The sequence below is a fragment of the Pseudorca crassidens genome, chromosome 14 (genome assembly GCF_039906515.1).
Source record: "Pseudorca crassidens isolate mPseCra1 chromosome 14, mPseCra1.hap1, whole genome shotgun sequence".
Lineage (NCBI taxonomy): Eukaryota > Metazoa > Chordata > Mammalia > Artiodactyla > Delphinidae > Pseudorca > Pseudorca crassidens.
In genome coordinates, this window is record NC_090309.1 from 73588267 (window position 1) to 73608640 (window position 20374).

Genomic DNA, 20374 nt, shown 5'->3' on the forward strand with positions numbered 1-20374 from the left:
CAATTTTGTTTATCTTCTGAAAGAACCAGCTTTTAGTTTTATTGATCTTTGCTATTGTTTTCTTTGTTTCTATTTCATTTATTTCTGCTCTGATCTTTATGATTTCTTTCCTTCCGCTAACTTTGGGTTTTGTTTCTTCTTCTTTCTCTAGTTCCTTTAGGTGTAAGGTTAGATTGTTTATTTGAGATTTTTCTCGTTTCTTGAGGTAGGATTGTATAGTTATAAACTTCCCTCTTAGAACTGCTTTTGCTGCATCCCATAGGTTTTCTTTTTTGTGGTTTTTTTACATCTTTATTGGAGTATAATTGCTTTACAATGGTGTGTTAGTTTCTGCTTTATAACAAAGTGAATCAGTTATGCATATACATATGTTCTCATATCTCTTCCCTCTTGCGTCTCCCTCCCTCCCACCCTCCCTATCCCACCCCTCCAGGCAGTCACAAAGCACCGAGCTGATCTCCCTGTGCTATGCGGCTGCCATCCCATAGGTTTTGGATCATCGTGTTTTCATTGTCATTTGTCTCTAGGTATTTTTTGATTTCCTCTTTGATTTCTTCAGTGATCTCTTGGTTATTTAGTAACGTATTGTTTAGCCTCCATGTGTTTGTGTTTTTTACGTTTTTTTTCCCTGTAATTGATTTCTAATCTCATAGCGTTGTGGTCAGAAAAGATGCTTGATATGATTTCAATTTTCTTAAATTTACTGAGGCTTGATTTGTGACCCAAGATGTGATCTGTCCTGGAGAATGTTCTATGTGCACTTGAGAAGAAAGTGTAATCTGCTGTTTTTGGATGGAATGTCCTGTAAATATCAATTAAATCTATCTGGTCTATTGTGTCATTTAAAGCTTGTGTTCCCTTATTAATTTTCTGTTTGGATGATCTGTCCATTGGTGTAAGTGAGGTGTTGAAGTCCCCCACTATTGCTGTGTTACTGTCGATTTCCTCTTTTATAGCTGTTAGCAGTTGCCTTATGTATTGAGGTGCTCCTATGTTGGGTGCATATGTATTTATAATTGTTATATCTTCTCCTTGGATTGATCCCTTCATCATTATGTAGTGTCCTTCCTTGTCTCTTGTAACATTCTTTATTTTAAAGTCTATTTTACCTGATAGGAGGATTGCTATTCCAGCTTAATTGATTTCCATTTGCATGAAATATCTTTTTCCATCCCCTCACTTTCAGTCTGTATGTGTCCCTAGGTCTGAAGTGGGTCTCTTGTAGACAACATATATGGGTCTTGTTTTTGTATCCATTCAGCAAGCCTGTGTCTTTAGGTTGGAGCATTTGATCCGTTCACATTTAAGGTAATTATCGATATGTATGTTCCTGTTACCATTTTCTTAATAGTTTTGGGCTTGTTTTCGTAGGTCCTTTTCTTCTGTTGTGTTTCCCACTTAGAGAAGTTCCTTTAGCATTTGTTGTAGAGCTGGTTTGGTGGTGCTGAATTCTCTTAGCTTTTGCTTGTCTGTAAAGCTTTTGATTTCTCCATCAAATCTGAATGAGATCCTTGCCGCATAGAGTAATCTTGGTTGTAGGTTCTTCCCTTTCATCACTTTAAGTATATCATGCCACTCCCTTCTAGCTTGTAGAGTTTCTGCTGAGAAATCAGCTGTTAACCTTATGGGAGTTCCCTTGTATATTATTTGTCGTTTTTCCCTTGCTGCTTTCAATAATTTTTCTTTGTCTTTAATTTTTGCCAATTTTTTTTTTTTTTTTTTAATTTTTGCCAATTTGATTACTATGTGTCTCGGAGTGTTTCGCCTTGGGTTTATCCTGTATGGGACTCTCTGTGCTTCCTGGACTTGGGTGGCTATTTCCTTTCCCATGTTAGGGAAGTTTTCGACTGTAATCTCTTCAAATGTTTCCTCGGGTCCTTTCTCTCTCTCGTCTCCTTCTGGGCCCCGTATAATGCGAATGTTGTTGCATTTAGTGTTGTCTCAGAGGTCTCTTAGGCTGTTTTCAGTTCTTTTCATTCTTTTTTCTTTATTCTGTTCAGCAGCAGTGAATTCCAACATTCTGTCTTCCAGGTCACTTATCCGTTCTTCTGCCTCAGTTATTCTGCTGTTGATTCCTTCTAGTGTAGTTTTCTTTTCAGTTATTGTATTGTTCATCCCTGTTTGTTTGTTCTTTAATTCTCCTAGGTCTTTGTTAAACATTTCTTGCATCTTCTCGATCTTTGCCTCCATTCTTTTTCTGAGGTCCTGGATCATCTTCACTATCATTATTCTGAATTCTTTTTCTGGAAAGTTGCCTATCTCCACTTCATTTAGTTGTTTTTCTAGGGTTTTATCTTGCTCCTTCATCTGGTATATAGCCCTCTGCGTTTTCATCTTGTCTATCTTTCTGTGAATGTGGTTTTTTGTTCCACAGCCTGCAGGATTGTCTTTATTTTATTTATTTATTTATTTTTGGCTGTGTTGGGTCTTCGTTGCTGCACGTGGGCTTTCTCTAGTTGCGGTGAGTGGGGGCTACTCTTCATTTGCGGTGTGTGGTCTTCTCATTGTGGTGGCTTCTCTTGTTGCAGAGCACAGGCCCTAGGCACACGGACTTCAGTTGTTGTGGCTCATGGGCTCTCGAGTGCAGGCTCAATAGTTGTGGTGCACGGGCTTAGTTGCTCCGAGGCATGTGGGATCTTCCTGGACTAGAGATCAAACCCACGTCCCCTGCATTGGCAGGCAGATTCTTATCCACTGCACCCTCAGGGAAGCCCCAAATAACATGCTTTTAATGAAAAACTACTATGTATTCCTCCCTCACCAAAAAAGTTTAGTGAAAAGAATGGTATATTCTTTTGGTTGAAGTATATGAAGAAAATTCACCCTCACGCATATATGAGAGGAAACAGAAATGTGTTAATAACATTTGCAGATATCTGCAGATACTCTTCTTTGATAGTACTACATCAAAACTTGAGAACTAGATTGTTGTAGGTTGGTTGTAGGTTGGTTGTTGCAACATGGAATCTGAAGCCATATCAGTGAACATTTCTTACTGTAACATTAAATTCACCAGTCTGTTTTGCACACTGAATATGGTAACACCATTCATTGGTCATTTGGGAAATATTGAATCACTGAATTATGCAAATATTCCCCATATTGCTACATTTCATCATATATTAAGAAAATCACATTTGTGGCTGAAAGACTGAAACATAAGACATGACACCATAAAACTCCTTGAAGAGATCACAGGCAAAACATTCTCTGACATTAATCATACCAATATTTTCTTAGGTCAGTCTCCCAAAGCAATAAAGATAAAAACAAAAATAAACAAATGGGACCTAATCCACCTTACAGACTTTTGCACAGCAAGGGAAACCATAAACAAAATGAAAAGACAACCTACAGAATGGCAGAAAATATTTGCAAACAGTTCAACAGAAAAGGGCTTAATTTCCAATATATACAAACAGCTCATACAACTCAACAACAACAAAAAACAAACAATCAGAAAATGGGGAGAAGACTTAAATAGACATTTCTCCAAAGAAGAAATACAGATGGCCAATACGCACATGAAAACATGCTCAGCATTGCTAATTATTAAAGAATTGCAAATCAAAACTGCAATGAAGTACCACTTTACACTGGTCAGAATGGCCATCATTAAAAAGTCTACAGGTAACAAATTCTGAAGAGGTTGTGGAGAAAATGGAACCCTCCTACACTGTTGGTGGGAATGTAAATTGATTCAGCCACTATGGAGAACAGTATGGGGAGGTTCCTCAGAAAACTAAAAATCGAATTACCATATGATCCTGCAACCCCACTCCTGGGCATATATCCAGACAAAACTATAATTCAAAAAGATACATGCAGGGGGAGGGATAAATTGGGAGATTGGGATTGACATATACACACTACTATATATAAAATAGACAACTAATAAGGACCTCCTGGGAACAGGGGACTCTACTCAATACTCTGTAATGACCTATATGGGAAAAGAATGTAAAAAAAAAAAGATGTATGTATATGTGTAACTGATTCACTTTGCTGTACAGCAGAAACTAACACAACATTGTAAATCAACTATACTCCAATAAAAATTAAAAGAAAAAAGATACATGCACCCTTGTGTTCATAGCAGCACTGTTCACAATGGGTAAGACATGGCAGCAACCTAAATGTCCATCAGCAGATGAATGGATAAAAATATGTGGCATATATACATATATATATATATGTATGTATGTATGTATGTATGTATGTATGGAATGGAATTCTACTCAGTCATAAAAAAGAATGGAATAATGCCATTTGCAGCAACATGGATGCAACTAGAGATTATCATACTAAGTGAAGTAAGTCAGAAAGAGAAAGATAAATACCATATGGTATCATTTATATGTGGAATCTAAAATGTAATACAAATGAACCTATCTATGAAACAGAAACAGACTCACAGACATAGAGAACAGACTTGTGGTTGCCAAAGGGGAGGGGGTTGCAGGAGGGATGGAGTTAGGAGGTCGGGGTTAGCAGATGTAAGCCACTGTATATAGAGTAGATACATAACAAGGTCCTACTGTATAGCACAGGGAACTGTATTCAATATCCTATGATAGGGACTTCCCTGGTGGCACAGTGGTTAAGAATCCACCTGCCAATGCAGGGGACACGGGTTCGAGCCCTGGTCCGGGAAGATCCCACATGCCACGGAGCAACTAAGCCCGTGCACCACAACTACTAAGCCTGTGCTCTAGAGCCTGAGAGCCACAACTACTGAAGCCCGCGCGCCTAGACAAAGAGTAGCCCCACTTGCTGCCACTACAGAAAGCCTGCGCACAGCAAGGAAGACCCAACGCAGCCAAATAAATAAATAAAATTAATTAATTTTTTAAAAATCCTATGATAAACCATAATGGAAAAAATGTTAAAAAAAGAATATATATGTATAACTGAATCACTTTGCTGTACAACAGGAATGAACACAACATTGTAAATCAACCATACTTCACTAAAAAGTAAATCACATTTGTTAACATAGGAACGTCCTTAAGTACTTTGAAGCGGTCAAGCTCATGGTGGTAGATACCAGTTTTCCCTTGAAAGCTTGAGTTTTATTGTTGGCAGAAATCCTGTCAGCTCTTTAACTTGAAGGGACAGATTTACTTCATCCATCTTTGAGCAAATGTCTGCTAAATCTCAAGTCTGAATAATTTGTCATTAGTCATTTTTTCACATAAAAATGCTGTTCCATGAAAAATCTAGTTGACACAATTTAATCACCTAAGGCTTTTCCGTGAGACAACCCTTGTACTTCAGTGTACAGCAGAAGTGCTTTGGGCACACTTCATTTCGCCACCCAGACTCTTGAAAAGATGTGTACCTGAGGATTAGGATTCAGTAAACTTTTTACTGCTTGATCAAGGACATGCTTAAGTGAAACTGGCCTTGTTTTCCTGTGAGCATGTGGCTGTGAAGAGTATTACGACTACTAGTATTATTTGGCACCACTGCTGTGATTTGTGCTAAGGCATCAGCAATTTTACCCACCAGTGTAAATGTCAGTACAGCAAAAGAGGCAAATAATAATGTCCTAGTACTGTTATGAAAGTAGTTTTTATCTTCCAGACCCCTGAAAGGGGCTGGAAGGACTGCCCCCAGGGATCCACAAACCACACATTGAGAACCACTGAGACTGCTTAGGTTGGCTTCTGGCTCTGCCACTTAGAGGCTAGGTGACCTTGGATAAGTTACTTCATTCACCTTTCTGTGTTTCACTTTCCTTCTCTGTAACATGGGGATAATCATAATTACTTAATAGTGTTATTGCAAAAATTAACTAAGTGAATATATGTAAAATTCTTGCAACACTGCCTGTTACATAGTAAGTACTCAAGAAATGTTAGCTGTTGACTACCATCAACTCTGCTTGGGTGCTTTTACTACAGTTGTGTCCACTAAGAGAAAAGGAAATTTAACTGCTTCCCTCGTCTTGCTCATCCTATAAAGTCAAACAGGTCATAGTTGCTGGGGTATCATGCGTTTTTTGTTCTTAGGTCAAGTTCAGGAGGAACGTGGCAAAAAATTTAAATTATCATTACCTTGTGTGCAGCAGGAGCTAAACTCGCATATGCCTTAACATACCCAGAGCACATTTGTTTTATGTGGTAGACACTGATTCTAACCACATTGATACATGAAATGTATTTGTGTTTATGTTTAATATTCAGGAAAGATTCAGAATATGAGCTATTCCTGTTGAGTCAGTGGATGCCAGCATCAGCCACTTGTATATAATGTATTCTGTCAGAACCAGATCTCCCCATAAGTGTTGGATTCTTAATTTATTTGATTAATGTAGGTTAATCATTATTTTGCTCTTACTTGAAAGAAACAAGGACCCTGGGAATTAGAAATCTCTAGTTCCTAATAGCCTTTGTACTTTTACATCTAGATTGTTGGAAAATGATAAAACAGTATATCTTTTCCTTACAGGATTTTGGGAGTGCTAGCAAATCTGGAACATCAAACAAGAAACCTGGTATGTATAATAATGAAGCTGAAAAACTACTAAAGTGTTTAGTAGTCTTGAATTCAGTTTCTTATTTTTCTTCTTTTCAGAGATTGCTCAAGTAACTTCAGCATATGTGGCTTCTGGTTCTGAACAGCTTAGCCTTGCACCAGGACAGTTAATATTAATTCTAAAGAAAAATACAAGTGGCTGGTGGCAAGGGGAGTTACAGGTAATAACCTTTAAATAACGTTTATTAATTTTATTATAAAAGTAATGCATGCTCATTAGAAAAATAAGGTTAATAAAAATTTTAGATCACCTATAATCATACCACTTGGAGGTAGTCATTATTACCATTTTAGTATCTTATGTTTCTCTCTTTTGCCTGTTTATTTTTAGCACAGTTGATGTTACAAGTAACAATATGAAGGGTAATTTCCCTAAAGACATAATTGTTTTCCAATAATAGCTGTTTTAATAAACCACAGGACACCTTCTTAAAGGAAAGCTTAACATCATCTTTGCCTGGGATAACCCCAGGCTTGCGGCATAACTTCCAGACTGAGCGCTAAGAAAATACTATTCACTGGACAGTCCCCCCCACCCCCACAGTCTTACGTTTTTGAAACAACAGTGCAAGGAAAGGAGCTGCAGGAGTGAATGAGCCTGGTTTTTTCATAAAATGTTAACAGAGATAGTAATTGCATGTTTTGATACAGAAAGAGGAGTTCTTTTCTCACTCCTAAAATTTCCTTACTAGTTAAAACTAAAAAGCATTTTAGGATTAAAAGGTGATGACAGGTGTAAGAGCTGGATTTTTACGTGAAATTGATACATGATTGTAATATGGAGGATTAATTTAGCGTCATTCTTGCAAATCAAGGTCTTACAGTTTCTAAAGAAAAGTGGAGGTTGAAAATTCAGTATCTTCTTGACTAACCCCCTGAAATTTCCCCTTCTGATTTGCTTTGAAGATTGACCCAACTAAGTGGGAGATGTGGCTTTCCACAAATTTTGTTCATGATCTCCTGATTAATTATTAGCAAAGCCCCAAGAGGTATTTACTGTGAGCTATGTCATTAAGTGTTGACTTGAACTTACTAGGAGAACATTAGAAAGGTTTTTTTAGTTTATAAATATTATTTGTGTGAAATATGCAGAGAAATTTGAGCCTGAAAGATCTCCAAATAGACTTCTACAAATAGTGTTGAGATGCATATTGAATCTTCCAGCTGTTTAATACTGACGTGGAAGGCCAGTGCAGAATTCAGGTGTTCACAAGACACCCTCACTTCTAACATCAGTCATAAGTTTGGAGGTCCCCAAGACCACTCCCGAGTTCAATAATTCTCCATAAGGGCTCACAGAAGGCTATTATACTCATGGTTATGGATTATTGCAGCAAAAGGATTTAGATTAAAATCAGCCAAGGGAAGAGATGTATGGGGCAGAGTTCAGGCGGATTCCAAACACAGAGCTTGCAGTTGTCCTCTGCCCATGGAGTCGTGGACATCATTAAATCCTCCTGGCAGCAATAGCCATGGAGTATTGCCAAGCAAAGCAGCTCACTTGAGCCTTGGTTTCCAGAGTGTTTACTGGGGCTCCATCACGTAGACACAGTTGACTGCCCACATGACTGAACTCAGTCCCCAGTCCCTCCAGAGGTTGAGTTCATACTATGACCCGGAGGGCCCACCATAAATCACATGGTTAGGCTATCTGGCTTGGTTAAGGCCCCCACGTAAAGTGAGACACTCTTAACAGTCAAGACCTTCCAGAGGTTTAGAGATTACCTCATTACCTTCCAGGAGCCAAAGGCAAAGACCAGACCTCTCTTTGGGCAAGTTTAAATTCTTTACTACACAGCCAGGGTTTTTCTTATTTTTAGTTTATGTCTCAATAATTGTCTTTAGTCTCATCTTTTATATTCTTTTTGCTAATTTTATAGGCCAGAGGAAAAAAGCGACAGAAGGGATGGTTCCCTGCCAGCCATGTTAAACTTTTGGGTCCAAGCAGTGAAAGAACTACACCTGCCTTTCATCCTGGTATGGAAATGGGTTTACTTTTATTTCATCTTAGAGAAGTTTTGTTACAACTTAGCACTTCTTAGATTAGCTGATTCTTTGAAAAATATTTTAAAATTTATTCTTTCCTTACCTCTGCCTAAAAGTAATATTGCAATGAGAACTTCCTTTCTAAAAAGTTCTGTGTAGAAACAGCCAGCTGTTCGGTGATACTTGAACTACCTCACTCATTGACATATTTTAATTGCTATACCATCATACTTTAAAGCAAACCAGCTGCTTGGATTTCTAACTGCATTTGGGAAATTCTTGTTTTTGTAAAACAGGGAATGGGGGAAGGAGGGTGGGAGAAAACAGCTGAAGGGAAATTTTAGCTGAATTTTAACATATGATCCTTGTAGGAATAATTATTTTGTTTAATTTGTTACTTCGTTGTTCTTTTTCTGGTAGTGTGTCAGGTGATCGCCATGTATGACTATATAGCAAATAATGAGGATGAGCTAAATTTCTCCAAGGGGCAACTTATTAATGTTTTGAACAAAGATGATCCTGACTGGTGGCAAGGAGAAATCAATGGGGTGACTGGTCTCTTTCCTTCAAATTATGTTAAGATGACAACAGACACGGATCCAAGTCAGCAGTGTGAGTAATATCAAATTATTTACTTCTTAACTAGTGCATAAGCTTTAATGTGCAACATGGCATTCATTACTGCTCTGAATCAGATCTTAAACTTAGCACTCTTAGCAAATGTTATATTAACGTTTAAAGTAAGAAAATATAACAGGAAACTTTCACAAGTTAAGAAGTTATACTGCTTTTTTTCAAATACTTTCTTCCTAGCTTCAGACCCTACTATTAGATTTTATCTGAAAAAAGTTCTAATTCCCTCATGGGTTCTTTGGTATGATAACAGTCTATACTGCAGCTTCCCTTTACACCAGCCTTTTTCAGCTTAACAAAGAGTAGCTGGCAATTACCCTATTCACCTATTCAAAATGACCCTTTTAGTGTATAGGTGCTATTAATTTTGCAACCTTCTCATTTATTTCCCACCTTTTTACATATCATCCAGCTTAGAAAATTTAAAAGAAAATTATAAAATTTATTTTATAAATAAAGTGCTTGCAAAACTCATTAGGTGATTTTTTTAGGTAGATAACTCATACTGCAAGAGATATATGAATTAAGATCTATTTCACTACTTTTACAGCAAGCGTCCAGATCCCAATGTATGAGATTCGGTATTACATAAAATTATCTCTTGGTAGTTACCTAGCCCTTCTTATATTTGAGAATAAACATAGCATTAATAATTAGAGAATAAACAGTACTTGGAAATATTTTTTACTTTTATAAAATAGATGTCACTTTTCCCCACCCTTTTGATTTTTTTGTCTTCTTAAATAAAATATATCATGATTTATATTTTTATCATTCTTGTGAAATTATCTAAAAGCTTTAGCCTTTCGTTTTAACTTAGCTTCTAAGAACATGTAAATGGTAAAAAGCTGAGATGTGTTTATGATTCAGCGCAAGTATTGTGAATTTACTTTGTACTATATCTATAATTTTAAAATATTAGTGCATTATTTTCGCTTCAGAGCTTATAAGATCGTTCTGATTTTGGGAGAAGACTTTTCTTTAGATAAAGCAACTGAATTTCCCAATTTGGAGGTGGAGTCCAGTTTTTTATGGTTTGAATATTCCTAAAAGTATCTCAGGGTTTCAGGAGAGGTAGTAAAGAAAATTATAACAACTTGGATTACCTAAATGAATGACCATTTTTAAACTCTGCTGATGGTTTGGCAGTTTTCAGTGCTTGCCAGTTTATCTGATTAATTAGAAATACCTGAGGTGTCTTTCCTGGACCTGAGAGAGGAAGGTACTTTTCAAACCTACTGGGTCTGGAAGATCTTTGACTAAGTGATCCCTGGAGGCATTCTGGTTTGTCAGTACATTTGGCTTTTATAGTGTCTACAATGTAAAGTGATAGTTTTCCAAAGGTTTTGTTGTTGTTTATCTTGTTTTTCAGTGGCGGAACTTTTTTCCAATTAAGTCGTATATAATAAGGAATACAAAGAACAGATAGAAGCTGTTCTAAAGGAAGAACAGCCAGGAGTGTATGAGTCAGTGAAAACTGGTTAAGTTTTAGACTATCATTTGTGTTTCTGTAGCCCTTATAAATATCACTTGCATTTTATTATGTAGTTAGGATATTTTCTAAAGGTTGAGAATTTTAATAGTTCAAATTTGTTGATGTTGCGTGTAATCGGTAGAATTTTTTCTCACCCACTTGATTTGCTTTATGTTCATTTTATTCCTCATTTTTCTTTTTATAGGACCCAATGTTGTCTTCCAGTGTGAAAGCACCCCAGAGACCCACTATCCAAGTTTGACTCTAGCGTGGAGGCAGGGCAGGCAGCCCTGATCAAATATCTCCTACACAATTCGTTAACTTCGTTCGAATGTTAGAGCCACTTGTGATTATTTCTTCGTGTTTCTAATTTACAGTTAAAATTTACTTGTAACAAGTTAAAGGATAGTGGGTCTTTGTGTGGCTTTCCCTGCTGTTCACTCTGGCATCCTTGAGCATTTTTCTTCTTTTTTAATTTGGTAATTGTAGGTCATTAGCATGCATGTTGAGTTTGCCCTTACATGGTGGGAGTTCAAACACACAAAGACCCACTATTTGCACAGACTTTTCTCGCTGGTTTGGAATGGGCTGCCATGCTTTTCTAATGTTATTGCAACATGTATATTCATTACAGAATTCAGAATTGCTTATGTTTTGCTATTATATTTGATCTAATCCTAATCACAGTGAGCTCTTAATTGGTTCAATATGTGATTTGTCCCTTAATGTGCACTGTTTATTACTTTCTAATATGCCACTATGAGTACCAATATTTAAATTTGTTTAAAGGCCAAGAAGTGGAAATATCCTTTTCTCTATTTTCTGTGTATTTTGGGGTGGGAGCAATAACACTTTGAGGGAGCTTTTATTATCTCACAGAAGAGGAAAGTGTCCTGCCCCAGCCATATGTGCAGAGCAGGGTATGTTTTATCTGTTCTGGCTGCCCAAGAATGAGTCCTGTGCATGGGAGTTCCCTTGGGATCTCTGTGGTCTGGGCTCATGAAGAAGCTTCATGTGCTACAGCGGTCAGTTGTTACTTCTTTACTAATGAGCTAAAAATGGATTATTTTTGAGGAATGAAAGGCTCCCTTTGACCATGAGATATGAAACCTTCCCTTCCTTAGAGCATTTATATCTGTACATTTTGAAGTCAGAATTCATGTTATCTATTTTAATTAGGTGACTGCTTGTCCCAGGTCACAAAGGGACACTGGTTGACACTCTTCTTAATGTATTTAGTAAAGAACATAAGGAATCCTTGAAGAATTTAAATGCCCATGAAGCAGGCAGACAGTCTCTGTCTAGTTGAGAATGAGTTCAGTGAAGGAAACGTGTGAGAGCTGGCATTCCTCTATGTCCATGAAGCTGCTTTGTGGCTAGAGGGTTGATTTTACCATTCAGAATTCTCTGGCTACTATCTATTATTCAACCACATTGGCTACTTTGGCATAGGATTTTACTTCTTTTCCTTGAATGGAAAACTTTAAAGATAATAAACATTATTATAAACTAATAAACGTGAGAGTACTTAGCTGAAACAAAAGGGAGTTTTAGTGGACAGTATTAAACTATATTTGAAAATCAATGAGAAGTTTATGCAATTTAAAATGTTTACAAACTGCAGTGCAATCTACTGTTTATGAATGTCCAAGTATTATCAGGAAAAGTGTACATACAATCACAGAGTCTTATTTCCTCACACAGTTCTTTAAGAAGAGTGAAATATGTTTTTATATATCTGAGTTTTAAGTTAGAGGCATATCTTGTGCAATATTTGTGTAAATGAGCCTATTCATTATAAATGAATGATTTTAGTCATACATTGCCTAAATCATAACTTCGCAACACTTGAGAAAGAATCAACAGTTTAGTTAGAACGTCACAAGGTTCAAATGTCTGTGTTCCAAAATACTTCACATCATTGGGATGTATGGTGACATGTGTGTGTGCTCCCTGAGGCAGGGATTTCTAGCTATTAGACCACCTCAACTTTTAGCATTTGGCATCATCATGATACTTTGTTTTTTTGGGTTTTTTTGCGGTACGCGGGCCTCTCACTGTTGTGGCCTCTCCCGTTGCGGAGCACAGGCTCCGGACGCGCAGGCTCAGCAGCCATGGCTCACAGGCCCAGCCGCCCCGCGGCATGTGGGATCTTCCCGGACCAGGGCACGAACCCGTGTCCCCTGAATCGGCAGGCAGACTCTCAACCACTGCGCCACCAGGGAAGCCCTACCATGATACTTTTATAAAACATGACATATAGGAAAGCAATAATACCATTTTACAGGTGGCATAACAGATTTGCCTGCAGTCACTGAAGGGTAGAGTGTAAAGACTGAGTCCTTGTGAATTCAACTGATCTTCTCAATTGTACAGTTTACTTGGTCTTGCCTTTTATTTTCTGAACTTTTTGCTTTTGCAACCGTTATTTGGGTTCAAATTAAGGGCAGTTACTTTAAATCCATTTTAAACCCTGAGGTTAGAAATTAGACCACTTAATTAGTCACATGATTTGGTGTAACATTTTCTCCTTATAATTTTGAATTTGGGTTTATTTAATACACTGATAAATTATTTCAAAAGTATTTTTGTAGCTCAAATTGCTTCACTTTTACACTGATAAATGTAGTTTATTAAGAATGACATTCAGTAGAGCTTAGTGTCTGTAAATCAGTTTGCAAGTAATATATTCATCAGGTACCTATGGACTAAATCACATAATGGCATATTTAAGCTAAGTGTCTGGGAAATAAATTTACTGTATTTACAAAAATACCCCTCTTTGTTTAGGTATTTTGTCATATATTTGAGAAGAAACTAAAAGTAAAGGAAATGGTATGACATATAATAATAACTTGTCCTTAAAAGAGCATGCAGTCCTTTGCAATACCTCGTATTCAGCCACGTATTTGTTCTCATTCAGTATAAGAGGCAGCTTTCCATTTACTTAGAAAGCAACATAGAAAGCAACATTGGAAGGAGTTTATCAGGAACATAAAATTTTAGAATGAACAAATCTGAACCCTGTAGGAGGTAAAGAATGAAAATTTATTTAAAAATTGCAATATGTGCTGATCATTTTTAAGGTATATGATTAAACCTGATAGGTTTTTCAGCAATGAAAAAATCAGTTCTAAGACCAAAGCTGATTTTTTTAGAACACTTGAAAATCTAAATCCACCCTACCTGTTGTATAGTTTCCTCTAAAACTTTATCCTAAGGAATCATTTTAAAATAATACAACTATTAAAACAATGTAACTGCTATTTTAGTGTTTTAAAATATAATATGAATACTGATAGTTTAAAATAAAGGAACTGGGGGGAGGAAAAGTAGAGAAAGAAATGCCAATTTCAGTCCAAAGCTTTATTTGCCAAATTTTCTTAGGATGAATTTTACCAGGTTATAAATTCTTGTAAATAGAATCTATAATGGAAATACTGAGAGACTTTTGCGTGAAGTGGCATTATTGGATGCTGCTGTGATGCTACTGTAATGTAATAAATTATTAAATTGTTGCAAAGTGCTGTTTTTTTGCCTTAAATTTTTATTTTGTGCGTCTTGAAAATTATAGTGTTAAAGGTCTTGAGATTTGTGCAAATGCTGGAAACGCTTGGCATGAGGTCATCCGTTTTTATTTTTACAAAATTGTAATATAACTATGCAAGTGTGTTTATTAAAAGGACACAAACTACATTACTTGTATTGTGTATTTCTTTTGAAGCATCCTTTAAAACTAATTGTTTATATATAGTCCTGGTTGAATTTCTTTGGAATGTCTCTTTTTCCGTAACATAGTCTCTGGGTCCAGACCAGCAAATTGTTTTATAGTAGGGGGACAAAAGAAAATTTTAAGTGGTAAAGATTGAGATAGTTTGATCCAAGATAAGCATATGTATCTCAAAAGCAAAAGAAATTTTGATTTGAAAGTAAAAGAAAATATAATCTAGGATAATAATAGACTACTATGTTATTTATAATTTTTATTCTGACTTTTTCTCCAAAAAGATTGGAAGGAATTTACAATACTCACTGCAAACGTAGACTAAGATATTTATACTACAAAGTAAGAGTCTGTATGCAGTGAAAGAAACTGAAGTGGTTGCTTGGGGGGGTACCAGAGTTAAGCAGAGTTTTACAGTTAAATAATCATGTTGGTGGTTTCACCTTGAGTGAAAAAAAACATGGATCAAAATCCAACCCATCCATCAGTGTCTGACATCAACAGTCTCTTTCCAAAATCTTTCCTCATCTCTGGAAAGTCATTCAACTAACATATGTTGAGTATTTGCATAAGCAAATGCAGAGTACTAGGTGCTGAGAATATGAAAATGAGTGCCAGGTGGTCCTGGCCTCAGGTAGTGCCTAACTCTGTGAGGGAATCAGGCACGTACGCAGATAAGTATAAAACAGCCTGCTGAGCACACTGATAGATATTACTGGGCACCAAGAGAGTACAGAGGAGGAATACCTAACTCAACCGTAGATTGGTGAATTAGAGAGGACTTCCTGGAGGAGGCAACTGCCAGAGTCATAAGATAAGTAGGAGTAAGCCAGATTGGAGGGTGGGATGGTGGAGAGTGTGATGGAGACAAGCAGCAGCCAGGCGGAGGAGGAGAGGTGCGTTTATAAGAAGTTCATTATTGCTGGAGTGGAAGTGGAAAGCCAGCGACACTGAATGCTGACGCTTGAGAGCAGACGGAGGGCTAAACCAGAGATTCCTAGCTTGGCTGCTCATTGGAATCACCTGGGGACCTTTAACAAGCTATTGATGCCTGAGTCCCGATTTAAATGGCCTGTGGTGGGGCCTGGGTGTGGGGAGTTTTAAGAACTCCTCAGGTGATTCTGATATGAAGCCAAGGTGGAGAAAAAGTCATGAAACTGAGTTAAGGCTTGTTTCTGAGGGAACCTTGGCAGGAGTTGGGGGTTGATGGGATGCGTGGTCAGGTGGAAGGTCAGTTTGACTTCCAAGTTTGTATCTTGGTGACAGGGCGGAATCATGGTGCCACCAGCTACAGTAAAGAATCGGAGTTGGGGGAAGATGAGTTTAGTTTTGACTGCACAGTACCTGTGGGACATCCAGATAGAATTGTCCAGCTGGTAGTGAGATATAATTAAGATATACAGCATCGGATATACATCAGCTGGTGGCATGAATGCCTATTGATAGTTTTTGAGCCACTGAAAGTAAATGAGATGATTCAGGGAGAAAATAAGACCTTTGAGGGTATCAGCAGTTAAGGGTTGGGTAGTGAAAGGAACCCATGAAGACAAACCAAAGGTTCTGGGAAAATAAAGAGATTGTTGTGCTAATATTGCTACCATTTTTATAAAATAATGAAGTTCTAGCTATATAACCGTTGCCCATACCAGTAAAAAGAAAAGAGGAAAAGTGCTCTTTATTTTTTTTAAGATTTATTTTTTGTTTATTTATTTAATTTATTTTTGGCTGTGTCAGGCCTTAGCTGCGGCATGCAGAATATTCGTTGAGGCATGCGGGACCTTTCGTTGTGGCGTGCAGGCTTCTCTCTAGTTGTGGGGTGCAGGTTTTTTTTCTCTCTAGTTGTGGTGTGCAGGCTCCAGGACGCGTGGGCTCCAGAGCACAATGGCTCTGTAGTTTGCGGTACACAGGCTCTCTAGTTGAGGTGCATGAGCTCAGTAGTTGTGGCACGTGGGCTTAGGTGCCCCATGGCATGTGAGATCTTAGTTCCCTGATCAGGGGCTGAACCCTCATCCCCTGCATTGTAAGGCGGATTCTTTACCACTGGACCACCAGGGAAGTCCCAGTGCTCTTTATTGAGTACTTATTAGTCTAGGCACCTTTCTAAGGCCTCAAATGTATTACCTCATTACTATTTTCTTTTTACAGGCATGGAAATGAAAACACAGAGAAGTTAAGTAACTTGTTCAAGGTTACACAGATTGTCAGTGGTAGAGCTGGGTTCAAACCCAAGTGGTCCGACTCCAGAGTCCTTGCTCTTAACCTCTACACTAGGGTGCTAATATTGCCACCATTTTCATAATAAGGAAGTTCCTGCAGTACAACCACCACTTGAGCCAATGAAAAGGCAAGAAGAAAAATCAGAAGAGATGAGGAAGCAAGGACTGAAATTAACAAACAAGGATAAGAATCTCTAAGAATAACATCTAGAAGGATAAAGCTGAACATAATCACTTTTTTGGTAACAGCTCTATTGAGATATAATTTACATTCCATACAGTTCCCCCAACTATACCAATTCAGTGGTATATTCACAGAGTTATGCAACCATTACCACAATCAATTATAGGACATTTTCATCACCTCAAAAGGAAACCCAGAACCCATTAGTTATCACCCTCGCATCTTCCTGTGTACCCTGCCTGCCCTGCAGCCACAGCTAATCTGTGTTCTGGCTCCATATATTTGCCTACTCTGGACACATACAAATGGAACCATAAAGTGTGTGGGGTTTTTGTGATTGGCTTATTTCACTTAGCATAATCTTTTCAAGGTACATAATGCTGTAGCACATAGCGGTACTGCATTGCTTTTTGTGGCCAAATAATATTCCATTGTTTAGATATACCACATTTTATTTATCCATGTTAATTGATGGGCATTTGGGTTTTTACTTTTTGGCTATTATGAATAGTGCTGCTGTGTACATTTGCGTACAAGTTTTTGCATGGACATACGTCATCATCTTTCTTGGGTATATACCTAGGAGTGAAATTGCTGGGTCAAATGGTTTGACTTTTGGGGGAACTGCCAGACTGTTTTCCAAAGTGGCTGTACCATTTTATATTCCCACCAGCAGTGTACAAGGGTTTCTGTTTCTCCACATTTTCACTGACGCTTGTTATTATTTGGCGTTTTATTAAAGCCTTCCTTGTAGGTATGAAGTGACATCTCATGGTTTTGAATTGCACCTCCTCAATGACTAATGATGTTGAGCATCTTTTCATGTGCTCGTTGGCCATGAGTGTGTCTTCTTTGGAGAAATGTGTGTTCAGATGCTTTGCCCATTATTTATTTATTTATCTATCTATCTATTTATTTATTTTTGGCTGCATTGAGTCTTCGTTGCCGTGCACGGGCTTTCTCTAGTTGCGGCGAGTGGGGGCTACTCGTTGCAGTGTGCAGGCTTCTCATTGTGGTGGCTTCTCTTGTTGCAGAGAATGCGCTCTCGGCGTGCGGGCTTTAGTAGTTGTGGCTCGTGGGCTCTAGAGCGCAGGCTCAGTAGTTGTGGCGCGTGGGCTTAGTTGCTCCACGGCATGTGGGATCTTCCCGGACCAGGGCTCGAGCCCGTGTCCCCTGCATTGGCAGGTGGATTCTTAACCACTGCACCACCAGGGAAGTCCCCTTTGCCCATTTTTAAATTGAGTAAATTATCTTCATAATCGCTTTTAAAACTTTATTTTAAACGAGAACAACAAATTATGAAAGATGTGCTTAAGAGAAATGTCTTAATGCTGTTGTCAAAGGCAGAATCACTTAGAGTGATAAAATCAAAGAATGATAAAATGAGTGGAATGGGGAGTGTAGTGGGAGGGCTGCTTTGGATTGTGACTCTATGAGCTCACCTCTAGGAGCCTCAGCCTCACCTGTATAATGAGGATAGTAATACCTGTATTACAGATGAGACTTAAGGGATTTATGAAACACCAGTTCAGTGTCTAACACATAGCTACTAGAAATTACAGTTAACATTTACCAAGCATTTGCTGTGTCCTAACTGATGGACTAAACATTTTGGGTGTATGTCTGGGTTAGTAAGTGATGGAGTTAAAACCTGAGTCAGCATCTGACTCCAAAGCTGGTGCTCTTAGCCACTTCTCACTAACTTGGAGTTGCTGTTACTTCAGATCACAAAGTTAGAACAATCATCATTAAATTCCAAGATATAGGTGAGAAGAGAGTAAAGAGAATTAACTAATTCATTCTTTAAATGAATCCAGGCTGGTCAAGTTACATTTCAAGGTACTGGGAGGACCTGCTACTGGGATCCCTGTGTCCAGTGGTCATCTGTTAACCACCACGAAATCAGAGTCAGGCAGTGCTATAGAATTAGTGTGTCCTAGACTCAGCAGTTTGGGCATAGTATTATGTAGTCATAAACAAGTTGGAAAATATGGGTTGTATAATCATACCATTGGGTAAAGTAGAGGTGTAGCAGTCTGCTTAGTAATACCAAGAAAAAAACATATGTGCATATGAAACCCTTGTTGCCCCAGGTCAGTACTGTGGTAATGGGCGTACTGATACAGAGCACTGAAGGGTACAGTCTATTTGAAATTAGCTGTTAGATACAAGTTGTTAATTGCATATGCGACCAAGTAGAAGGGTATGTAAAGGGACCAATTATGTTACATAGACACAAAAAAGAGTTAAAGGCGAATAAGGGCCCTGTTGGTTTTCAGTGCTTTGGGCTCTTTGGCATTCCAAGTATTTATACTAAAACTTTTTTTCCTCTAGAATTCAGTTCAACAAGCATAAGACCAGGTTAGGTTTGTACACGCTGTTGTCAGAGTTTCACCTCAAATAGGATTGCAGTGTAAGCGTCATTTAAAGTGGCCTGGCATTTCAAAGTGTAAGACTTGAATCAAGAGACCTAGATTTAGGTATTTAGTAGCTCTGAATTCTACAGTAAGTTACTTAACCACCAAAGCCTCAGATTCTCCATGTATTTATACAGTAGGAGTCAAAGTTATATTTGTTAGAGAATTGATCAGAGGTTGTAAATTGTGACACACATGTTGTTTATTAGTATTGTTAAAACGAAGTTCTGTGCGGGGTAAACATGAAGAAACTACTGTTTCATGACATCTCTTCGTTATATTCTATATTCTGAATAGCACATTAATAGTTGAGTCAGTGAATCAGGGTCAAGTCTGGCAGACTAGAAGGTGATGCAAAAATCAGCTTGAACTAATTGCTTTCTGAGGCCAAAATCTGCACTTTTGTCTTCTGTTGGGGGGGGGGTCTTTGCTGTCTTTAGCCTTATAACATTTTACCGTAGATTCAAAAATAAAAATAAAAAATTGTGTTTTTTTGATAAATGCAAATCCACTTGCATTTATCAACAGAGCTGCTTTTGTAAGTTCTAGAATGTGTCTTTTCTGATAGTCAAATATTTTGCTTTCTGATGGTCTGCGGCATTAGAATCACACAAACAGGCCAATTTTATAACACAAATAGCCCTTTTTGTTCTTAAACAAGCAACCTAACACCTGATGACATAGAACTTAACAGGCATCAAAAAAGACACAAAAACTTGTTCAAGAATTATTTAAATTTCCAAAAACGAAACCACAAATATGTATGGCTTCATGGTGCCACCTGGTACACAGTTTGCACTCAGTAAATATTTGCCAAGCGGATAAAAGGCTATTCTCTTACGAAACAAGATACCCAGTAATTGCCAGCGCCCTGATAAGACTTGAGTATTAAAGGCAGCCTTCAGAAAATGCATGCAGTTGAGTTGTCTGGATTTACTGTTAAAATCTCATCTTTTCACTGAGCTTAAACACAGTGAGACTGAAAACCATTATGTGATACTCTGGCTCTTAATTTTGGGCACACAGAATAGCATTGTTCAGAGGCGTTGGTCTCCTCAGAATGGGCAAGGACTATTCTGGGACTTTATGACATAATCTGAACAAGCCCTCTTTGTAGCAGTCATCACAAATTGCCTTTTGTCCTTCACTTTTTGGAATCTTTGCAGATCTTTCTCCTTTCTAAGCTCTCTTGTTTGCTTG

General features: G+C 37.8%; 1 protein-coding gene across 10 annotated transcripts in view; it reads left to right on the forward strand.

The window, feature by feature from the left end:
- Positions 1-20374, forward strand: part of ITSN2 (intersectin 2) — a 158769-nt gene that overhangs the window by 108533 nt on the left and 29862 nt on the right. For 9 of the 10 annotated variants that reach the window (XM_067703576.1, XM_067703570.1, XM_067703571.1 and 6 more), the window contains 4 exons: positions 6454-6499; positions 6580-6701; positions 8421-8517; positions 8947-9138. In XM_067703576.1, coding sequence (XP_067559677.1) covers positions 6454-6499; positions 6580-6701; positions 8421-8517; positions 8947-9138 — 457 coding nt within the window. Of the gene's footprint in view, positions 1-6453; positions 6500-6579; positions 6702-8420; positions 8518-8946; positions 9139-10838; positions 14328-20374 lie in introns of those variants that run through there. The other variant, XM_067703579.1, reaches the window with a different exon arrangement.